Source organism: Orbicella franksi, chromosome 2, assembly GCF_964199315.1.
Source record: "Orbicella franksi chromosome 2, jaOrbFran1.1, whole genome shotgun sequence".
Taxonomy (NCBI): domain Eukaryota; kingdom Metazoa; phylum Cnidaria; class Anthozoa; order Scleractinia; family Merulinidae; genus Orbicella; species Orbicella franksi.
Window position 1 is genome coordinate 2528217 of NC_138146.1, and position 23188 is coordinate 2551404.

The 23188-nt window shown below is 41.8% G+C and overlaps 1 protein-coding gene across 1 annotated transcript; it reads left to right on the forward strand.

The window, feature by feature from the left end:
* Positions 1-2888: 2888 nt before the first annotated feature.
* Positions 2889-20595, forward strand: LOC145475828 (cytosolic phospholipase A2-like). The gene is given in 15 exon segments (XM_081455290.1): positions 2889-2987; positions 4359-4440; positions 4844-4990; positions 5295-5413; positions 5524-5561; positions 6094-6229; positions 6357-6493; positions 9054-9276; positions 9431-9548; positions 10126-10266; positions 10751-10864; positions 17980-18216; positions 18569-18756; positions 19293-19482; positions 20158-20595. Coding segments are annotated over 15 exon segments (2121 nt in total). The 5' UTR covers positions 2889-2969; the 3' UTR covers positions 20391-20595.
* The last annotated feature ends 2593 nt before the right edge of the window (positions 20596-23188 follow it).

Below are 23188 nucleotides of genomic sequence, written 5' to 3' on the forward strand. Positions count from 1 at the left end.
AATTTGTCACACTTGTAACTAGCGATCAGGCGTTCTTTTGGAAAGAACAATGATGGCAGGTATGTTTACCTGCTCATCAAAATACCTTTGCGGACCTCACATACCTATGTATTTTCGTCGACCACATTTTGAACGTTCTCTTGATTATGATAGCAATAGTGCTTTCTACAATAACGACAGAAATTCTCGGGCGCTCATTGACTAATTTTCATTGTCATTAAGCGGACAGACAAATCTTTTATCTTTATTCTTTGAAAAACGAACATGAAGTGGTCGTTTTCAAACGAACATAAATTGCCATGTGTACGATAGGCTCGATTTCCGCCGCTTTCTCGAGTCCGGTCTACAATCCTCCCCGAAAAGAGACGGCTGGACGCGTGAGCGGCAAAGCATGTCTGTGACGTAAATTCATAATTTAATTCTTGCGGCACTTCAGGTGGCCGGAAATGTCATCTGATGACAATCATAGGCAGGCCCACATGACGCCAACGGCTCGTAAAATTTGTGGCGTTTTCGCCAAGTCTTCTTTTAATTTTGGCCCTGCAACCTATTTTGTTTCACATTATTGTTGCGGAAGGGCATTACATATTGTGTTCTATAGAAGAGTTTTTAAAAAAAAAAAAGTGGAGCAGAGCTGTTTGACTATGTTGTAGCAACTGTCACGTCAAAGGTGCGCATGGTGTTGACACCATGTTTACGTTTTGCTAGTTCGGTTTGCTTTGGCTCATTTTGTCTGGCTTCGCCAAAGACTGGTGTCGCTTCCCTTCAAGAAGACTACCGTACACATCAATTTGACTGAGTGTTTTGTTTCTTGAGATCGATGTTTGCGTTTATCCCTCTCTTTGTTGACTTTGTTCGTTATCTGACATTCTGGCTCCACATGATTCAAATATAGATTCTAACGCATGAGTCTGTTGACTATTTTGTATGTTGTATATGAGCTTATATGCCACTATGGTTTAGATCAGGCAAGATTTCATCGGTTGACGGTATTTGGTTAAATGTCCCACTAATGCGATCGCACTTCATATCGCACAACTTCTTTGCTACTGCGAGAAAGCTAATTTATGCAGCCTGCTCGATTCAGGCAGGTAGATTTCTTATTGGTTGAAATTAACAATGCCGAGTCCACGAGTCCAGCCGTGAGTTCGGGGGAGGAGCGCGGGCTCCTTTCCCGAACAGCGGCTGGTAATAGAGCCTATGTGTACGATCCAGTTAACAAATTGAAGTCAGCTTTTCATGCATCTGTCCTGTTATTGACAATGATCTACTCGGCTATCGGCTTTGACAATGTTATAACGAAATTCATTGTCAATAACAAGACAGACGCATGAAACACTGACTTCAATTTGTTAACTGGATCGTCTAAAAGGTAATTTACGTCGGAAAACGAACACTTCCGGTATCAAATATTTTGAATTACGAGTTTACCATGATTTTCCGTATAATAAAAGAAAATAAGAAAATTAAACTTTCTTACCCTTTAAGGAAAAAATGTTTTGGGGTGGAACTTAATTATTGTTTTTTATATATGAGAATACATTTTACAAGAATATCGAAGCTGAAATTTGCGAAATTCAAGAGTATTTTAAGAATAAACCCGAGGCTGATAAAATTTTGCCTTTCTCTATGACGAAGCCATAACAAAAACAAAAGCAGCTTTAGCACTTTGTTTGATGCTGATAACATTTTTGTAGTAGTCATTAAATATAAATTGTAATGAATTAAAGTCATGTGTGTCATATCAGTCTGGCTCCAAAATTACTTCAACAGCACCGAAGTCGAGCTAATCTATCACACGCTAAGAATATTCACAAGAATACTTTCAGCCCAAAATCGTCAGAAAAATAAGAATAATCAGCCTAAGATGAGAAAACAATATTCTTATAGAAAAAAGGTGTAAAATTACTTTCAGAGACAATAGAATAATACGACAATTATAAACCAATAGGAATCACTTTCCTTTTTTTGTGGACTCCTTCGAAAATCCACGACAATACCACTTTAATCTATGGTTCACGCTTGTGAGCTAAGCATAACACAATTGAAATAACTGAAGCATAAGCCCAAGCACATGAAAAAAGGAACATGTTTGTTTTTCTTGTGCTAATGCTTGTGCTTATTTCACTAGTGTTACGCTTATCTCACAAGTGGGAACTTATCTCACAAGTGTAAACTAGGCTTTACAGACACCCGAGTCCCACATTACCTCTTACCCGTGGTGCCATTTCGTCATTTCGCCATTTCGTGTTTTTAACACGTCCGCAAAGCCGAGGCTGTTAATTGCTCGGAAGATGTAGCTCGGCTTAATACGTGAACGGATCACAAGTTTTACGTGAGCGGAAGTCAGCAGAGGTTATTTTTACCCGCTTGCGGCTAAACTGGGATTTACGTGGTTTTGTGGAAATGACGCTAACATATTAACCGTGAACAATACGTCCGTCCTTGCCCTGTTTTTGAAGAATACACTACATCATGCGAAAACGATTCTGGGTGAACCCACAAATACTTGTTTCTTAAAACATGTAACTTGGCAGTTTGCGTACTTGCTCTTCACTGATAACATGTATTGTGTGTTTGTATCATCGCTTCGCTTGCAGCCGCAAACTAACACAAGCGAGAGACGAAACGTGACTGATTAGCATTTCGGTCATGGCGGGTTCGTCATGAATGTTAATCAGCAACAAAACTGTTCACGGAGAACATTGCCAGACTGCAAACTAAAAATGGCACTAGTTAGTTTGTAGCCTTTAGCCCATCCAGTTGGGTCAGCTTCGGTTAATCGATGTGTAGGTTATGCGTGAATGTGTTTTATCAGTGCATTTTTGTAATGTCTGTATCACGTATCGAGTGACGTATCGCGTGGTAGGCATCTTATATAACAGTAGCTCACGCGCAGTAATCAGGTTCAGTTCACTTGATTTGGACACGCCACACATCACAAGTCAACTTTCCAAGTCAGTTAGAGAATGGCAGCGAAATATCAGGTATGTTCTCAAAGTGACCAACAAAATTCAAAATTCAAATAAAATAAAATAAAATAAAATAAAAAGTCGTCCCTACGGCTGTGATAACTTGTGATCAGGTGAATCATTTTTCAGCAATGAAAACCCACATGCCAAATTCGCGTCCAAGGTCATTTCTTGTGTTATAGGATGTATGCAGAAATGTGCTCGTATCTTTTACCTATAAAGATGATTTTCAGCCCGTAATGAGCAGTTTCAGTGCCCCTGAACGTTTGCTAGTCTCACTCGCTGGCATGCGAATCCATGCTATTCATTACGAACCGATTACCTTCGAGGCATTTTTAAAATGCTTTTTCCGACAGTTTCTTTGCTTCTTACAGCTACGAAGTTACACTCTTTTTTCCAATAAGAATATATTGTTTTTCCGACCCAGGCTGAATATTCTTATTCAAGGTTCTGCTGGTTTTAGGTTGCAAATCTTGTGAATATTCCTAGATTAGATAAAGGAATGGCTATGCCAATGAAACGTCAGACTATCTGTCCCGTCATACTGATGGAGTGAATTTGGAACCAGACGTCAGGCAATAAGCCTTATATTATACACATAACTTCTTTCGGAAATATTATTAGCATTGAACATACGGCTGGTGTTGAGTTTGTTGTTTTTTGGCTAGTTTTACCGTTTAGAGAAAGGCAGAATTTTATACTGTTTAGTTAAAAATTTTATTTACAAATTTTCAACACACAAAATTATATTCCCTTCAAAATCCCCTCCTTGGGTTTATTCTTAAAATATTCCTAACATTTCGCAAAACCTAGGGTTAGGATTAGCCCTGATATTCTTATAAAACATATTCTTATCAAAATAAGTGTGTTATTAACATCGCTTCTCGTCAGGAAAGAGTTCACCAGCGGGTATTAAAACTGAGGTTTCGCTCCTTAAGAAACAGTACATAGCACCTGATAAACTTTTGAACATACCAGTCTTCCGCACTGCTAGCGGCCAAAAGACCTTTCAATATAGAGCGACCTCTCTGTGCAATGAGTTGCAGCCTGCGCTCAAACTTAGCCCATCTGTGATGGGTTTCAAGCGCTTACTCAGGCAAAAGCTTCTTTTCTTAATGACTGCGTTATTTAATTTTGTTAACCTTTATCTTCTTTTATCACTGTCATGTACTTAGTTTTTTAATTTTGTAATGTAAAATTGACTCTGAAAAGCCCCGTGGGGACGAGCCAATAAAGTATGTATGTATGTATGTATAAACTGTATGTCATATTAAAGTTCCAACGCAGAGAATTTAGTGTAAACATACTCAAAGAACTTATTGAAATTAATTGAACAACTTTACCTATATCTCAGCATATTATAAATTGTTTGTTTATTCCTGCCAGGCTTCCTATCGTCCATGTGTGCATCTCAGCATAAAAGTGCTCCGCGGGAGGAACATCACACTTGGTTCCTTTAATGATCTTTGTAAGTATTTGTTAAGTGGTCATTTTGTATTGCTCCTTAAATTGGCTCACTAGACATACGGCTCTTTACCGTTTTTTGAGTCCATAGATTTTAAAAGCATCCACTAGTATACCCCTGGCTGAGCAAATCTGAAAAACAACTGGCTCTCATCGACCGTGTAAATGGCTGACACACCTGGACTGTCTGTTTATCGGTCGGTCTGTCTGTCTGTTTTTCTAACGAACTGCCTGCCTCCCCGTCCAACCAACCAATTGACTGACTGACTGACTGACTGACTGACTGGCTGACTAGCTGACTGACTGACTGACTGACTGACTGACTGACTGGCTGGCTGGCTGGCTGACTGACTGACTGACTGGCCGACCTACTGTCTGACTAACTGACTCTTTTTTCTCTCTCTCAGTGGACACTCCTGATCCATATGTAAAGTTGTTCATTAGAACAGCACCAAATGGCAAGAAAAAAACCAAAGCGAAGAAAAACACTGCTAACCCAGTCTGGGAGGAAGAGTTCCAATTCCTTCTTAACCCGGATGTGGAAAACGATTTAGGTGAGCATACTTATATAAATGAAATAAACTTTTTAATGAATAAGAAGTACTTTATTTTTGAGTAGCTGTCAATGGAAAAGCACTGGAAATTATATTTTTGTCAGGGAAATTATTCAGAAGATGAAATGTTACATTCTGTCACTAAGGAACCCGTTTTTTCCAAAGTCACAACTTTCTTCTGCGAAATAAACTCGCACTGGAAGCCTAACACTCAATGCAAGATTGATAATTGCTGTTGTTGTTGTCGTTGCTGTTGCTGTTGCTGTTGTTACTTCTCTTGTTGAGATACTTTTCTTGTCCCCAGAAATCATTCTGATGGATGATGATACACTAAGTGATGATATCGTGGGACATCGTCAGACACTGAACCTCAATGGTTTGGAGCTTGGAAAAGTGTATCAGAAAACTTTAGTTTTTCGCCAGGTACGGGTTAGAAATGTCCGTTTCACCCTGCAATCCTAGGGTGAACAGCCCTTAATATCTTGTCAACCCATTAAAATTAAACTTATTAAACACTTGTTTTAATTTTTCAGTCCGCGGAGGTTGATGTGGAGATAAAAGTTGAAAAATGGTAAGGTTGCTCAGTTCCATTTTTCGATTTCAGGATGTCTTGTGATTACTAAGAGCTATTTTCTAAAAAATGTTTTGAGAACTCAGGTCATCGAAACATGAAGGACTGTTAGTATAAGAATACTTGATGCACATTCATCTTAAATTTCAATATTTAGAGAGGAAGCCACATCAGTCGTAGCTGGTTTTCATTCAGGTCCTCTCTCCTCATCGAATTGGAATTTGGAGATGTTGGTTATTGCGGAGGGAGGAAAACCCGAGAGCCTCGCGAAAAACCTTCGGAACAAGGCGAGAACCAACAACAAACTCGAACCCGGGCCACATTGGTGGAAGGCGAGCGCTCTCACCAATGCGCCATCCCTGCTCCCCAAATCTTACGTTTTAGCCAAGTTGAATTTATGAGAACAAAAGCCGTTTCTACAAGTTAAGACTTGCACGAACATGATCTTTTTGTTTCCTTTCTGAAACGATTGGACAAAATTTCGTCCCAATATAACAGAAGTTTAAAGTCTCTAAGCGTATTTCCTTCACAGCTCTGTGCCCACGGACATGAGGTACAGCATAAATCTGTGTGAGGAGGAAAATGACTTTCGGCAGAATAGGAAAAAAGAAGTGTTTAAAGCCATGAAGAAGCTTCTTGGAACGAGAGGGCCACGGACTATTGCAGAGGTAAACAAAAGAATTGTACTCATGAAATAAAGTTCTGTTCCTCGTCACTATGATCTGTTTAAAACGAATCCAGTTATGGCTGCTATCAAACAAACTTCTGAAATGACCTGTGTTTCAAAATTTCCAGGTGCCCTCCATAGCTGTCCTTGGTTCAGGTGGGGGTTTCCGTGCTATGGTTTCCCTCAGTGGTGTGTTCTGTGCCCTCAAGGACATGGATGTGTTGGATTGTACAATGTACACTGCGGGACTATCAGGATCAGCCTGGTGAGTTAATTACTGCTACGTGTTCTATTCGACAGAGCTAGCCAGATTGGTAGACTCCCTTATAACAGTGGCGCGAGTGATTCTCTTACCTTTTAGGGGGAAGGGGCTAATCTCATGTAAGACTTTATGGCGCCTTTTAGGGTACTCACGCCTAAAGTGAGAACACGTAGAGTTGTTCTTGCATCTTTGAGGGTTTAAGACGAGATAATGACAGAGACTACTTATCTTTCTAGAATTAGCACCGTTAGGGGTGCAGAGGAATTCGAACCACGCAAATTAAAAAAATGCTACCTTGCTGAGGACCATTGAAAGATCTTCAAGAATCATCCACCGCCTCTTTTATACCGGAATCCCTGCGGACAACAAAGTCCTGTTCCAGAGTGAACTATTTTATCTTGTTTTGCTCGTTGCGATGCGATGGTCATTTTGTTCCCAGTTCACATTCTCTCTTTTTCTTCTTTCAATTGCTCTTTGCTCTTTTCATGACCGGGGACTCTGCAACAGTAAAGAAACAGAATAAAGCCTTGCCTATTGCATGAATTCTGTGACCTTGGTGGTCACATGCATCCCCTGGATGAGATGCTGGTCCAGCCATCGCAGAGTCCCCATCGCCCCTCGCCCTAGCCTTAACTTCAAACCCCTGGGATGTGAGAAGCACTATGAGTGTTAGGTGCATGGAGACAACACACTGATCCTAGCCAGGGTTCGAACCCGGACCGCTGAATCCAGAGTCAGGGCGCTAACTATAAAGTTAACACTTAACTATGCTTAGTTCCTTGCCCCCGAGTGGGGGAGAGGGCCGGAAATCAATGCTCGCCATCTGTCCCTATTCTTGGCCACAGCTGCTGCTGCGGCCCACGATGTAAGTCCCAGCTCAGCGCGTTCCTTCTCCACAGTTCTCCGCCATGTTTCCCTTGGCCGTCCTCTACTTCTTTTTCCACTTGGTGCCCAGGATAATGCCACGTGTGGGTTTCGGTTTGGTGCCATACGCAGAACATGACCTATCCACTTCCATCGCCTGCGTCGCACTTGTGTACTGATCTTTTCGATTCCCGCTCTTCTCCGAATTTCATCATTGGGCACACGCATGGGCCAATGGACTTTCAAGATTCTCCTTAGGCATTTGTGAAGAAAGGTGTTCAGCCTTTTTTCATCCGCTTTTGTCATTCTCCAAGTCTCGCATCCATACAACAGGACAGCAATGATGTTTGACTTGAAGATCCTCATCTTAGTTTCTCGGCGGAATTCACCTATTCTCCACACCTTTGAAAGTCGATGAAAAGCACTTCTAGCTTTACCTAACCTACTCCGAATGTCCTGTTCGGCACCAGCCAAGTTGTTAACAGTGGCCCCTAGATAGACAAAGCTGTCTGTATCCTCTACATCAGTGCCGTTTATCTTTATAGGATCTTGTCTCCTAGCATTGAGTCTGAGCACCTTCGTTTTGTTGACGTTTATCTTCAAACCCGTACCTTCACTGTTGCTCCCCAGTCTTTCTAACTTCGTTTGTGCTTGCGTCCATGTGCTGGAAATGAGCGCAATGTCATCGGCATAGTCTAGGTCTTCAAGCTGTCTCATCATCTTCCATCGAATCCCTGTATTACCTTGCTCTGTAGTCCTACACATAATCCAATCTATTATCAGCAGGAAGAGAGAAACCCTGACATTACACAACCTTGTTTCACTCCTGATTTCACGGTAAACCAATCCGATTTGCCTGTTCCATCGATCACTGCACACTTGGTGTTACTGTAAAACAATTTGACAATTCTTATGAATTTTGATGGTATTCCATAAGACTGCATTATCCTCCACAGTATTTCACGGTGGACACTATCAAATGCTTTCTCGTAATCCACAAAACAGGTATACAGACTTGCATTCCATTCCAGCGATTGTTCGATGACATTTCGCAGGACAAAGATGTGCTCAGTCGTGCTTCGCCCAGTTCTGAAACCTGCCTGTTCTTCCCTTAGCATCCCATCCACTACATCATACAGTCTAGTAATAATTACTCTTCCCATAACTTTCGCTGGTACTGATAACAACGTTATTCCACGCCAGTTGCCACAGTCAGTAAGGTTCCCCTTCTTGGGAAGCTTAACGATCAGACCACAATTCCAGTCCTCCGGGATTTCCTCTGTCTCCCACACCGTGCGAAATAGGTCTTCTAGCAGGCACGCAGTTGTCTCTATGTCAGCCTTCAGTAGCTCTGTTGTGATTGAATCCATTCCAGCTGCTTTGCCATTCTTCATGTTCTTCAGATGATACATTCGGGTAATACAGGTGATACATTCGTCGCTGACATCTATTTCGTTTTGCTGCCTATCGTCAACAACTGCGGGGGCTACTGGATCAGGCCGGTTCAGGACATTGTCGAAATGTTCTTGCCATTCCTTGCAGCCTCCTCAGCTTCCCTTGCAAGCTCATTTGCCCATTCCCTCTTGTCTGCTCTCAAGCTTCTCTTTACTTCCTTGTTTTTCTCATTGTATTCTATTCTCCTTCTTTCTCTTATCCTTACTGATCTTGTGCACTTAACTATAGCTTTGTGATATTTCAGGTATCTTTCCACGTTATATTCTCATCCCGGCTGGCCGTCCGTTCATCCAAGCGAAATCAGAGAAGAATTAAGAGAAAACATCAAGGAAAGCTGGATGTACAAGTTGACACCTTCTTGGTTGTACAAGCACATTCACATCATCGGGGAGAAGAAGTCACGTGGACAACCTGTTAGCTTTACTGATTTCTTCGGATACCTTGTCGGAGAAACCATTTTGAAGGACGTAAGTTCTACCAGTGTCCACTTCAAAATCTGTAAGCGACTTAACCCTTAGGTTCTCGTCAGCTACGATGTTTTGTCTCAAACTACAACCTTGTGAAAGATGCAGAGAGATATATGTCGTTATTAATGTTCCTATCTTGTGTTTTCCTTCAAAGCGGAAAAATGTTCCAAAACTGAGCGAGCAACGCTTGGTGGTAGGAGATGGTAAGGTTCCATTTCCTCTCTACACCTGCGTGCATGTGAAAAAAGATGTGTCTGCATTAGAGTATTCAGGTAAGAACACAGAATATGTTGAAGTAAGATTGCGGTCACACTGCGGCCAGACTTCAAGACAGCGAAGCGTTGAAAGTTTTTTCACTTGACCGTTTTGACACTCGCTATCCTAAGAGCTAGGTTTCGAAGACAAAATATACCGCGTCTTTTTCGCAGTGAGACTGCACTCACACTGCGGTAAGATTGCTGACTTCACTGTTATAAGAATGCGGTCCTACTGAGGTAAAATTGCACTTACATTGAGATAATATTGCGCCACACTGTACAAAAACTGCGGTCACACCGAGGTGTATTGTGATCATACTGCAGTAAGGTAGTGGCCATATTGTAGTAATATTGCAAACATACTACTGCAAGAAACATTTCCGTTCATACGTCGTTGATTGCGATCAGTTTTGACTCACAGGTCTGTCATCGTTGCTATTCCCGAGTTTACGGTAATTGAAAATTAAAGACGTGTTTGAGATGAAAATCATTCCGGTATATTGTCCGCTTAGTGTCTAGCAAGTTCTGCCAGAGAATTAATTATGACTTCACTGCATGGTTTTGCTCATGACTCTATCTTGTTTATCCACAGAATGGATGGAGTTCAACCCTTACGAAATAGGAATGTCAAAATATGGCACTTAAATGAAAACAGAGCATTTTGGAAGCAAGTTTTTCTGCGGCAAGCTTCTGACTCCAGCCTACCCTGAACCATCACTAACTTACTTACAAGGTCAGTAGTAAACATTACCGGGGTTAATGAGTGTTAATATCGAATCCGTGGTCATCGCCACACGTATTGGCTCCATAAGGATACGTCATGGTGTTGCTAATCTCATACAAAAGTAATTGTCTTTTAACTTGACGAAAGACGTGACTCCGTAAGGTGTGCTCAATCGCTCAATTATTCCTAAGCAAATAAAATGTCAGCCAAATAAATATCACCAAAATGCGTTTAGAATTCATCAAATGTGTTAATCAAGCTCTCTCTCACTGAAGACGATGACGTTACGCTGTCAAACGGCAAACGGCAAAAATGAAAGTTTTGCCTTCTGTCTCCAGCTGTCTGTATTTGCGGTGAATAGTAGAAGACATTTTTCGATTTTTGGGTGATTTATTTAAGGATTACATGAAAAGAATAAAAAATCAGAGGTAATCTTTGCCGTTTGCCGTCTGCCGTAAACGTCATGCTTAAACTCTCTACTCTTTTTTCACAGGTATTTGGGGAAGTGCTTTCACTATTCTACTACAACGAGTTCTTCACGAGGGTGAATCTCATGAAAACGCGATCAAGAGCATGCAAAACTCTGGTGATCTGAGAGAAGAATTACGTATGTATCTATTTTCAGATCACTTGCCATATCAACATTCAAAGCGGAAAAACGTGTTAAGCATGCGCGAGTTTTGGCCGCGCGCCAGGCTCCAAGTTTGAAAAAAAGAGGCGGGAAATTTCGTCGATCGTGTAAACACAAAAAGTTACAAACTTAATATGCCTTCCCAATTTTCACGTTAAGCAGTGTTGAAAACTGGGACCGAGCTCGTCACGTGACTTACACGATTTGACCCCCCTCGAACACTGAACTGAAAGGGAACGAATGCAAAACTAATGCGAAGTCGTTGTTCTTGAATTGTATTCTGGAGTTTTTCTGTCTTTGAATAGAGTCTTTATCTACGAAAGTGTCGTTTGAATACGTTTTCTACATTTGGTGCCGAGACCCGGGAATTGAAACTGGGATTCTAGCGTTGTGAAGAGCGTCTCAAAGGAAGCTGTTGTGAAGTCAAAGCTGTACTAGCTGAAAGCACGTGGGCGACCAATTATGCCGCCGAAATTGAGGAATTTGAAAAAATTTCGCGATGGTCACCGAAAGTTCGTCCAGAAAACTATCGAACAAGCCAAAGGGCTAATCTCTGAAGGCAATTCCATCGAAGTGAAAAGGCTGAAATTTCTTCGAACCGCCCTTGAAACGAAAATGTCGGAGCTTCAATCGCTCGACCGCGAAATTGTGGAGCTGGTGGACGACGTAAAAACCATCGATACCGAAGTCTCTGAGAGCTGTGAGATAATGAGTTCCATTCAGGAGTGTATTGTTGAGTTAGAATCTGTTTTGGAAGCTCAAGAAATGCAGGGTAAGAGTCAGGAATTCCCTTCTGTGGCGCAACTTCCTCCTTCCGAAAGCGCGGGAACTTCTCAAGATCACGTTTCGAAGGCAAAGTTGCCGAAGCTCGAGCTTAAGAAGTTTCACGGAAATCCCATACACTGGTATCCCTTTTGGGAATCTTTCGAGTCTGCGGTTCATAAGAACCCAAATTTGTCTTCAGTGGATAAATTCAATTATTTGCAGTCACTTCTTACTGGCACCGCGCGTAGTACGATCGCTGGTCTGGCCCTGACGAGTGCAAACTACGAAAAGGCAGTTGGGCTGCTTAAACAAAGATTCGGAAATCGACAGATAGTGATCTCCAGCCACATGGAAGTGCTCACTAAACTCCCCAAGGTGGAATCGATAAGCGAAGTAAAGAAACTCCGAAGCTTGTACGACGCAGTGGAATCTCATATTCGTGGATTGGAAAGTATGGAAATCTCATCTGAAATGTATGGTTGCTTCTTGACACCAATCGTTATGCAGAAATTACCGGAGGAATTTCGGATCGCTATCACACGAAATTTGGAATCGGAGACATGGAATCTGAAAGATATTTTGGGTGAATTTCACAAGGAACTGCAACTGAGAGAACAATGTCTTGTCAATAACAAGGATTCCAGGCCTTCACATCAGAGAGGTGAGTCGCCATTTTCTACATCAGCTTTGTACACTGACAGTTCTGAGAATAAACAGTCTCCTCGTGTTTGGTGCTCATTCTGTAATCAAAATCATCAGAGCTCTAAATGTAATGTTGTCACAAGTATTGAATCTAGAAGGGAAGTTCTTAAAAGGAAGGGCAAGTGTTTTCTCTGTCTCAAGCAAGGACATTTGGCACGTAACTGTCAAGCACCTATGAAGTGTCTTAAATGTCAAGGTGCCCATCATGTAGCAATTTGTGGTAACCCTGATCCAACCCTGGGTGGGCAAGATCGAGAACATGTGGCCAGTGTCTCTACTAGTATGTATGTGGATCAGTCTAGAGGGTCGGTGTTGTTGCAAACCGCAACCGCTGAAGTTGTGCGTCCGGATAATGACAGTTTTCCACTAAGTGTTGGTCTGGTTTTTGACTCATGCAGTCAGCGATCATACATGACTAAGGACCTTAAAGACAAACTGGGGTTATCAGTAATTGGTAGAGAGTCACTTCTAATCAAAACCTTTGGTGAGTCTGACGCCAGGCTACGAACATGTGAAATTGTTCAAGTGGGTATCAAAACCAGATGCGATGCAATTGTGCACATTCAAGCCTATGTGGTGCCAGTCATATGTGGCCCTCTGACCCAACAACCCACAGAGCTTGCTCAGTCTAGCTACGAACATCTGCATGACCTCAGTTTAGCCGACAGGTGTGGCGGCAGAGATTTGCCCATCAGCATTCTCATTGGTGCTGATTATTATTGGTCATTGGTCGAAGGTACTATTGTGAGAGGTGCACCGTGGGAACCTGTTGCTCTTGCTACAAAGCTAGGATATGTCCTCTCCGGACCCACTATGATTGTGTCTAACCGTGACAATGGTAACACTGTGAATCTTACTGCGACGCATGTACTGAAAGTGGAAGCAAGTGTCGTCGGTCAAGATGAACTTGCCTCTGAACTTGGAAAATTCTGGGACTATGAGTCACTTGGCATTCGAGATAAAGGTTCGTCTCTGTATGACAAATTTGTTAGCGAAGTTGAATTCACTGAAGGAAGATATCAAGTACAGCTACCTTTCAAAGAGGACCATGAGCTGCTTCCAGATAATTTTGCTTTGTGCAAATCAAGGTTGGTCTCACTACTGAAACGTCTGAAATTAAAGCCCGAGATGTTAAAGCACTATGATGATGTCATCCAAGATCAGCAACAACAAGGAATTGTGGAACCTGTGGATCAAGGTGTCAACAATGGTGTGGGAAAAGTACATTACATTCCTCATCATGAAGTGATTCGCGTGGACAAGGACACCACAAAACTTCGTATTGTTTATGATGCCAGTGCACGATCAGGAAAGAACACATCAAGTCTCAATGACTGTTTGTATGCTGGTCCACCACTATCTCCCCTCATCTATGACATCCTCCTGAGGTTCCGGGCTCACAAGACAGCCCTCATAGGAGACATTGAGAAAGCTTTTCTAAATGTTTCAGTTCACCCCAAAGATCGTGACTATCTTCGTTTCCTGTGGGTTGATGATGTCACAAGCAGCGACCCGAACCTACAAGTTTATCGATTTGCAAGAGTTGCATTTGGCGTCTCCGCAAGTCCGTTCCTATTGAATGCAACAATTCGTCATCACTTGACTTCTGCTGACATCCCCAAAGAATTTGCTGAGAGAGTTCTGAAAAGTCTGTATGTGGATGACTTTGTTGGTGGAGATGATTCTGACAATTCTGTTTTCGAGATGTATGAGAATCTGAAGTCATCCTTCAAGAGCGGAGGCTTCAATATGAGAAAATGGGTCTCCAACTCTGAAGCCCTTCAGGAAAGAATTGAACAATCTGAAAGCCAGTCTTCTCAAGTTACAAGCAAGTCTGTCAAGGAGTACCCTGTTCAAGAGGAAGATCAAACCTTCTCGAGTTCCCTGTTTGAGACGTCAAAGAACCCCAGCACAGCAAAACTGAAAGTACTGGGAGTTGGATGGGATAGACGAAATGATTTGTTACTCTTGGATCTGGCCTCTCCACTAGAAACTAGGAATACTTGTCCAGTTACGAAGAGAGCAATTCTTGGTACAACAAGCAAGTTGTATGATCCCCTGGGACTAATTAGTCCAGTCATCATTCTACTGAAGATCATCTTTCAATCTATTTGCAAGACAAGAGTGGGTTGGGATGACCCCGTGGATTCATTCATCCATGAACAGTGGTTAAAGCTTGTTCAAGATGCTAAGAAGGTGGGGGTGGTGGAAGTGAGGAGACACTACCACCTTGGCTTGTCATCAGGAGATTTACAAAGCATTCAACTCCATGGTTTTGCGGATGCAAGTGAGAAAGCCTATGGAGCAGTTGTGTATTTACGCCTTGAAACAACTACTGGAACTGTCTTCACCCAGCTTTTATCGTCAAAAACCAGAGTTGCTCCGATAAATGGAGAAACCATACCTCGACTGGAGTTACTAGGTGCTCTTGTTCTGGCCCGACTGGTCAATACTGTGTTGACAGCATTTGACGGAGCATTGGAAGTTGATGCTGTGTTCTTCTGGTCAGATTCGCAAATTGTTCTGTGGTGGATTTGGGGTGTAAACAGAGAATTCAAGCAATTCATTCAAAACAGAGTGGTTGAGATCCGTCGACTTACAAAGCCAACTCAGTGGAATTATTGCCCCACAGAATCCAATCCAGCTGACATCTGCTCACGTGGTACGATGACCTCGAAACTGATCACCAACCAATTGTGGTGGAGTGGTCCTGAGTTCCTTAGAAAGGAAAAGCAGTGGTGGCCAAGTCTTGCAATGAACTCTGCTGAAGTCACAAGTGACGATTCAGATCCTTGCCTAGAACTGAAGAAGGGAAGCTGTAACAGCCACACAAAGCAGCATGATGGTACAGTTCTTGCAAACATTGCCTCTGGAGAGGTGACGTCAGAAAAGTCACTAAATCTTGATTGCATCATTCCCTTGGAAAGGTTCAGTAGTCTTCAAAGACTTGTGCGAGTCACTGCATATGTTGTGCGATTTGTTTCTAATCTCAAGCAAAGTAAAATGAAGAAGAGGTTAGTGGATGGAGTAATAAGGCATGAAGAGGTGGATTGTGCAAGAGAGCTTTGGATCAAGGAGGTTCAGAAATCTGTATACAACAACAAGAACTTTGACCAGGTCAAGATCTCATTATCACTGTTTACAGATGACAAGGGAATTCTGAGGTGTGGTGGTCGTCTTAAAAATGCCCCGATTCCGTATGATGCTCGTTTTCCAATATTCCTTCCAAGATGTTCACGACTAACTTACCTAGTGATAAATGATTGTCATCTCAAGGTTCTTCACAATGGTGTGAGGGACACTCTCACAGAGCTAAGGTCAAGATTCTGGGTAACAAAAGGAAGGCAGACTGTGAAAACTGCGATAGGAAAATGTTCTGTTTGTAAGAAGTTAGAGGGCAGAAGCTATGCAGTTCCTCCTCCCCCACCTCTTCCTGAATTTCGATTGAGCGATGACTTTGCTTTTACTCGAGTAGGAGTGGACTTCGCTGGGCCCATGTATGTCAAGGATGTATTCTCAAAGAATGGAGATTTGAACAAGGTCTATATAGCTTTGTTCACGTGCGCTGCAACCCGAGCTGTTCATCTGGAACTTGTCCCAAATCTGAGTGCGGAAAGTTTTATCAGAGCCCTTACTCGCTTTAAAGGGAGACGAGGAATTCCTGTCTTGATTGTCAGTGACAATGGGAAAACATTTAAGGATTCAAGAGTGCAGGCATATTGTCAGTGCGACGGTACACAGTGGAGGTTCAATGTCGAAGCGGCCCCTTGGTGGGGTGGTTTCTTTGAACGTCTAGTAAAATCAGTCAAGTTGAGTTTGAAGAAGGTCGTACGAAATGCCCGGTTAAACTATGACGAGCTGTCTACTGTCCTTGTAGAAGTGGAGGCAGCCTTGAATTCACGACCCTTGACATATGTCTTCGATGAAATGGAGGAACCATTAACACCTTCACACCTGATTGTGGGCCGCAGAATTTTGTCAGTACCATCAAAGAACTCATCGAACGAAGTTGATCAAACTGAGGGAACACTTACAAGAAGAGCCAAATTCTTACAGCGAACACTGGATCATTTTTGGAACCGATGGAAGTCTGAGTATCTCACACAACTTAGAGAGTACCATCGCTACTCAAAGAGAGCAAATTCTGTCCGTAAAGTGCAAGTGGGAGATATTGTGTGTCTACATGAGAACAAAACCCCGAGACAGCAGTGGCGGCTTGGGAAGATCGAACGATTACTTCCTGGTCGAGATGGTCATGTTCGAAGTGCAGTGGTGAGAGTCAAGTCTGGTAATTCGCCAACCGCGGAATGGAGACGCCCATTGCAGAGGCTCTATCCCCTGGAAGTGAGGTTGGATAATGGAACTGCCAACCCTGTGCCCCGAGTGGCAAATATTCCTGTTACAGTAGTGAGGGACGAGGATGTCCCAGTTGTCGTCGTGAATTCTGACTAAGATAGATGTATTGAGTTCATTCTGTTATATAGAGTTTATGCTCGTAAGATTGTTTCAACTTTAAATGAACTTTGAACTTTGATTGATGACGTCAATCAACGCGGGGGAGTGTGTTGAAAACTGGGACCGAGCTTGTCACGTGACTTACACGATTTGACCCCCCTCGAACACTGAACTGAAAGGGAACGAATGCAAAACTAATGCGAAGTCGTTGTTCTTGAATTGTATTCTGGAGTTTTTCTGTCTTTGAATAGAGTCTTTATCTACGAAAGTGTCGTTTGAATACGTTTTCTACAAGCAGCAACATTTTTAACGTCACTAATGGAAAGCTCGTGTATTGTTTTCGTACGGAATCCATTTTTGACGGAAAAAATTAACCTGAAGACGGTTTCTGGGCATGAACCCTTTATTTTCCCGCGGTATTCAAAAAGTTTCGGCGCGAAGACACATTTTTTTTTCCACAAACACTCTTTACATATTGCATCCATATGAGAAAACCACGGAATGTATAAGTAAGAGAGCCTCTCAGCAGGCGGGGGAGCCTTGTTTTCTTAACAGTGAAATATGGAAAAAAAAATTCATGCTTGTGCAAGTGTAAATAAATCAACCTAGCGACATCCTCTCGTACCTTATTACAGTCCGCCGTACTTTCCAACCATTGCAGTTTGCATTATTACCTGAGCCCGCAAGTGGGGCTAGGGATGCGCAGAAAGTTGCACACTAAGTACGTTTTTCCGCTCTGAAATATCAACATGGAAATTTTCGACCCCAGAGTTCCTCTCTCTGTTCTAGGGAACTGGATCGATAGTGATTTTAAGTGTGCCACGTCAAAGACGCTATTTATGTACTCGAAGTACTTGAAGTCGAAGCACTTTTCCTCGAAATACTTTACTCTGCTTGTTGCACATGTGTTAAGAACGTTACGTTTACTTGTATGCGTCGTGAAATAATGGTATTTAAGAAATGTCCCTTTGGGTGGGATGTACAAAAGTCCTGAAATCCGGAGCGAGCGAGGGGGATAAGGCACTACGAAAATTAATTCATATGTTTAGTCACATCATTTGTCCACATCTTACCTAAACCGCTGTCAGCGATGTTGTATAGTACTTCCAGCTTGCATTTTACTAACTTACTGAGAAAACAAAAACTGAAACGCACTGTCCGCTCCACAGACCAAGCAGAACCCGATGGGGATGATGAAGACAGTGATGAAGAAGACGATGGCATGGATGATGTAGACGGCCAGCAAACAGAGATGGAACCAGAAGACCATGATCAAAGCTTCCTGGCCAGAGTCATGGAGGGCTTTATTGAAAAATGCTCAGTGCTGAAGACACGCTCTGGTCGAGCAGGCCTGGTGCACAACTTTTTGCGTGGACTGCAGCTGATGACTGCCCCAGTCCCCTCTGGTGAGTCACGACTGTTGTTCGTTTGTTTGATTGATTGTTTGTTTGTTTGTTTTGTTTGTTTATTTGTTTGTTTGTTTATTTGTTTGTTTGTACACAGAAATATTACATCTCTCAAGCACCACACAGGTGTACTCAAAATTAAAATTTCTGAGACGTAGTTTCAATTATTTAGTTTTAAAACGATGGCAAAAACGTTGTTGATCTTTTGGCCAATCTATCGTCATTTTACTTACAGTCCGCTCCTATATGCTGTTACACCTCCAGACATACCAGTGCTATGAGCTAGTGTTCAGTCTCCCGCTTTAGTTTTTTTTTTTTGTAATACGCTAATGTTGTCTATTTTACCACGCAGAAGCCGTTGAAGATATCACTGATGCCGCTGACCAGCTAGCCATGAAGGACAAGCGCATCTACTTGGTTGATAGCGGTCTCGTCTTCAATTCGCCATATCCTTTGCTATTGAGACCTGAGCGAGATGTGGACATTTTTCTGTCATTTGATTTCAGTGCTCGAGACAAGGAAGAGGAGATGCCCTTCCAGGTAATTGAATTAAATTTGTTGAACGCTTCAGCTCTTTTTAGCGGCATTAGAATCCTGCCTTGCAACCACTAAAAGTTCAGTCAATTCTAAACTGATAATCCTTTTACACGATTAGCTTAATAACACGACCTGATTTTCATGTCCCAACGGTGGTTGTATTAATAACAAACGAAACAATAATAATAGTAATAATAATAATAATTATAATAATACATAATAATAATAATAATAATGGCACTATATCAAAAAGTGGATATGATCATATGCGCTTTACAAAATTATTTATAAAACTACTCACAAATAAAAAAATTAAATGGAAAATCATGATCCTAATTGTAATCATATTTACATTGAAATAAAAAGTAAAATGCATCACAATCAGTGGTAAAATAAAGTAGAAGAACAAAAAAATAAAATAAATAACCTAAAGGATTGTCTCCATATATCATCATTATAACGATTGTTCCAATATCAACAGTATTCAACTGTATTCGGCGTTCCCAAATCATATTTATTTTTATCACCCTGTGATTCAGGAACTCCTGCTGGCGGAGGCATGGGCACGAAAGAACAACCTGAAGTTCCCTCCTATTGACGCCGAGGAACAGTACCGGAAGTACGGTTTAAAAGAGTACTACGTGTTCGCCCACCCGACGGATCCTGCCTGCCCTGTTGTGGTGCACTTCGTGCTTGTCAACAAGACTTTTAAAAAACAAAGCCGTCCAGGTTTGTTTCAAGACGTGAATGAATATCAGCTATGATTCTCATTGAGAGGGCATCAACAACAACAACAACTAGCTTTATTTGCATGACCATAAATACATATAGTGTTGCAAACTAAAACAGTAACGATCATCGTGAACGTATGATCATCCATCGGCCTATACTGTTTACCCTTTCGTTTCCCGCTAAATTTCGTGTGCACTGTTTTGTTTGGTTAAAATCAGTTTTAGTTTCTTCTTTATTATGATCCGGGAGAGTGGAACGATTCGGCAACACCCCTTCAGAGATACATAAGGAGATTTGCCTAAGATTAACATCCTGAAAAATATAAAGTTCTAGCACTCGTGAGTCAGCCCTTTATGGTGTGAAGACTAGTCATGAAGGCAAGGCTAGTTAGTACTCACGATCGAATAGTCTACGTTGCAATATTCTAGAGACCTATTGGCTGCAAGCCTTTGTTGACCTTTGATTTTCCCGGCTGTGATAATATCCGGAGAAGCTTCACCTCCTCCCCCTTCCCCTCCCCCCTCCCCACCATCCACCCTCCACCCTTATAAAAGAAAATACGAAAGTGAAATTATTTTTGACCCCACCATGCAAAGAGGTTTCGATCTGCAATGCATGATCAGCTTTATATAACATTTAAGACTGAAGCGTTACATTATATTGCCTTTTCAGGAATCCCTCGCAGAACCGCCAAGGAGACAGAGTTCGCAGACTTCTCAATTTTCGAGGATCCAGAAGGCCATTATAGCACGTTCAACTTCACGTACGCTAGGGAAGCATTTGATCGCCTGGCAGAATTGAACAAGTTCAACACCCTGCTTGCAGAGAAAACCATTATGAATGTCATGGCTGACTGTGTGAGAAATCGACGAACAGACAAAGCAAAAAATATTGGCTCTAATTAACAATTCCATGACGCGATGTAGTTGAGGAACAATTCATTGTGATTGACTTCGATCGATAAATGTCCCAAAATTTACCTGTGTGTATGTAAAAATCAGGACGAGGTGTTATCAAAATTATCTCATTGGAAACTCTTCCGGCATTCCACGGGAGGGGAACTCTCTACAGACTCTATATGAAGCTGTTCGTCATACATTTATCGATTAAAAATCGATAAAAGTAGCACAAGGACTGGGAACTACCGAATTCACGAATTTGATTGGCTGAAATCGATATTGACCGCGGTCTAGATTTTCCCATCTAGACCGGCATCTAGACCAGTTTCATTTTGCGTTGAAAAAGTAGCAAACCAAAATACAAAAATATTCCCCATTTTCTTTTATTTTCTTCTCAATCATTTATGGAAGTGCCAAAAAGCCTGATGACAAAAAAAGTAGAGAGGACGAGCAAATTTCGGCAGGTTTAAGTCAAGCTCATCGCCGCTCGCAAGCAAAATGTCAGCTAACACAAACCAGTTACATTAAACGAATTAAAGTTTTCTTCTTTGCCATATAATAAACATCTTATTAACCGAGCTAAGTCGGTCTGTATGGGAGAATCTTGACCTCGGTCGTGTGTACAGACCTCACTGCGTTCGGTCTGTACTCACGACCTCGGTCAAGACTCTCCCATACAGACCTCCTGCTCGGTTAATGAGAGCTAATTATTAGACTGCAACTCTCCGGATGCGTTGGAAAATAAAACATATGTATTCTTGTAATTTTTGAACGAAATAAATCGAATAAAGAATTTTGTCATTCTAAATTACTTATAAAAGCTAATTAAAATGTGACAATAGCGGAGGAAGTACATTGACGACCGCTGATTTTCGCAGGCTCACAGCACACTTACAATGCAGGAACTGTTTTTTCCTCGGCAGTATTTAGTATTTGGACTTTCGTTGGCATCCTTGATAGATGCTCCTGGTGTAAGAATAAAACAAAAACTTTCTATCAAAACCAATAGAGATTGCTGTTGATGTCAAAGCAATTCTATTCTTAGTACTTGATCTCAAAAAATTGCAACGAGGTTCCTCACTTCACGTTGTTAGTGTCGCATCAGCGATGCTGTGGTTTTAAACAGTCCGTGAACGGTTACTACTTAGCTACGTAGAAATCGTTTTTTAAGATTTTTATGAACAATAATGGCGCCGTTCTAGCTATGCTTTTAAAAGAAAAGGAGGGTTTTTCATTCTAAAGGGCTCCATGCTGTTTTGCAATAGAGAGTACTTAAAATGTCATGTAGCAGTGTGATGGCTGTAGCGGCCCAAAGAATTAATAGCACGTGAGAACAGTTTTTAATTCACGTGATCGAGACTGACGCGGCACAAGACTAAATATTAATTTAGCGACTAAATATTACCACTGTAGTGATTTTCATAGTATAATTAAAAAACTTCATAATGTACAAAATTCGGTTGGCGAACTAAATGAAACAACAAGACTGATTCACTTTTTCAGTATGTGTTTCCTCGCGACGATTTTCAAGAGAAAATAAATACAAGGGTAAAGTGCGAAACTCAGATTGAAACATTCTGTTGGTCTCCTCAGTCTATTAAAAACAAGTCCTGTGTTGTTACAACCGGGGAGCAATATAGATCCTTAGTCAGTGACGGTTTTGCTCTGAGTTTAGCCCTACACCAGTGAGTTTCGCTCTTACAACGGGATGACGACCGAAATTCCCTTCCCTGCAGCGGATAATTTACCTCTATCATCTTGACGTTGTTAAATGCGCTAATTTTTGTATATATGAGAATATTGTTTTTCCGGTCCAGGGGTCCGTTTCTCGAAAGCCCCGGAAACTTTTCGGGCCCGGAAAGCCATAGCAAAATTTCGAACCTTACGATTACAGAGCTGTTTTATTCACGCATTCTTAATATGAACAGAGGTTCCCTTCATACAAGAAGTTTCAGGCGTATGCACTTCTCCGTTTGTAGATACAGATGAACTAAAAATGGCTTTACGGGCCCGAAAAGTTTCCGGGGCTTTCGAGAAACGGGCCCCAGGCCGGCCGATGATATTCTAACTTTTCTGCCAATTTTAGGCTGAACATATTCTTATGAATATTCTTGGATTATAGGAATACAAAGTGGACCACCGTAAACTTCCGATAGTAACGACCCCCCGAAAGTAACGACCTCCCCCTCCCGATAGTAGCGACCCTCACGAAAGTAGCGAGCCCAGCCCCACGCCAACTCCACATACCCGCCAAAAATAATGAACGAGACCAAGGTTTTAACACAATGGTATATTTATTTCTCCAATCAATAGTCAAGGGAACAGGAAAATGAACTTTTCTTCGCATTAAAATTTAAAACTCTTCACGTCGTTTTCAAGAGAAACGTAGTTAATAACGGAAACTGTCAGCTTCAAAACTGAATAATTGAAAAATCGGCTTATTCCCCCATGCGGTTGTGCGGTCAAAGCACGAGTGCGCCTGAGGGTGTGTGGATGCAAGAAATAGAGACTCCTAGTTTCTATGACGTCACTGTGAAAAAAGGAAGGTGATTAAAAGAACTCCGGGTGAAACTTGTGGCTACAACAGACAACACGGTGAAGACATGTAGAGGCTACCCCATATGTTAGTAACATGAAACTGGAACAATGCCGAATTTCATCTTGTTTTGTTATGCATCTTTTATTTCGTTAAAAAAAGCTCAGTTGTACCAACTTTACATAACGTTTATTGCTACCCGAAAGTAACGACCCCCCGAAGGTAGCGACACCCCGAAAGTAGCGAGCCCCAAAGGCTGCTAATTCCG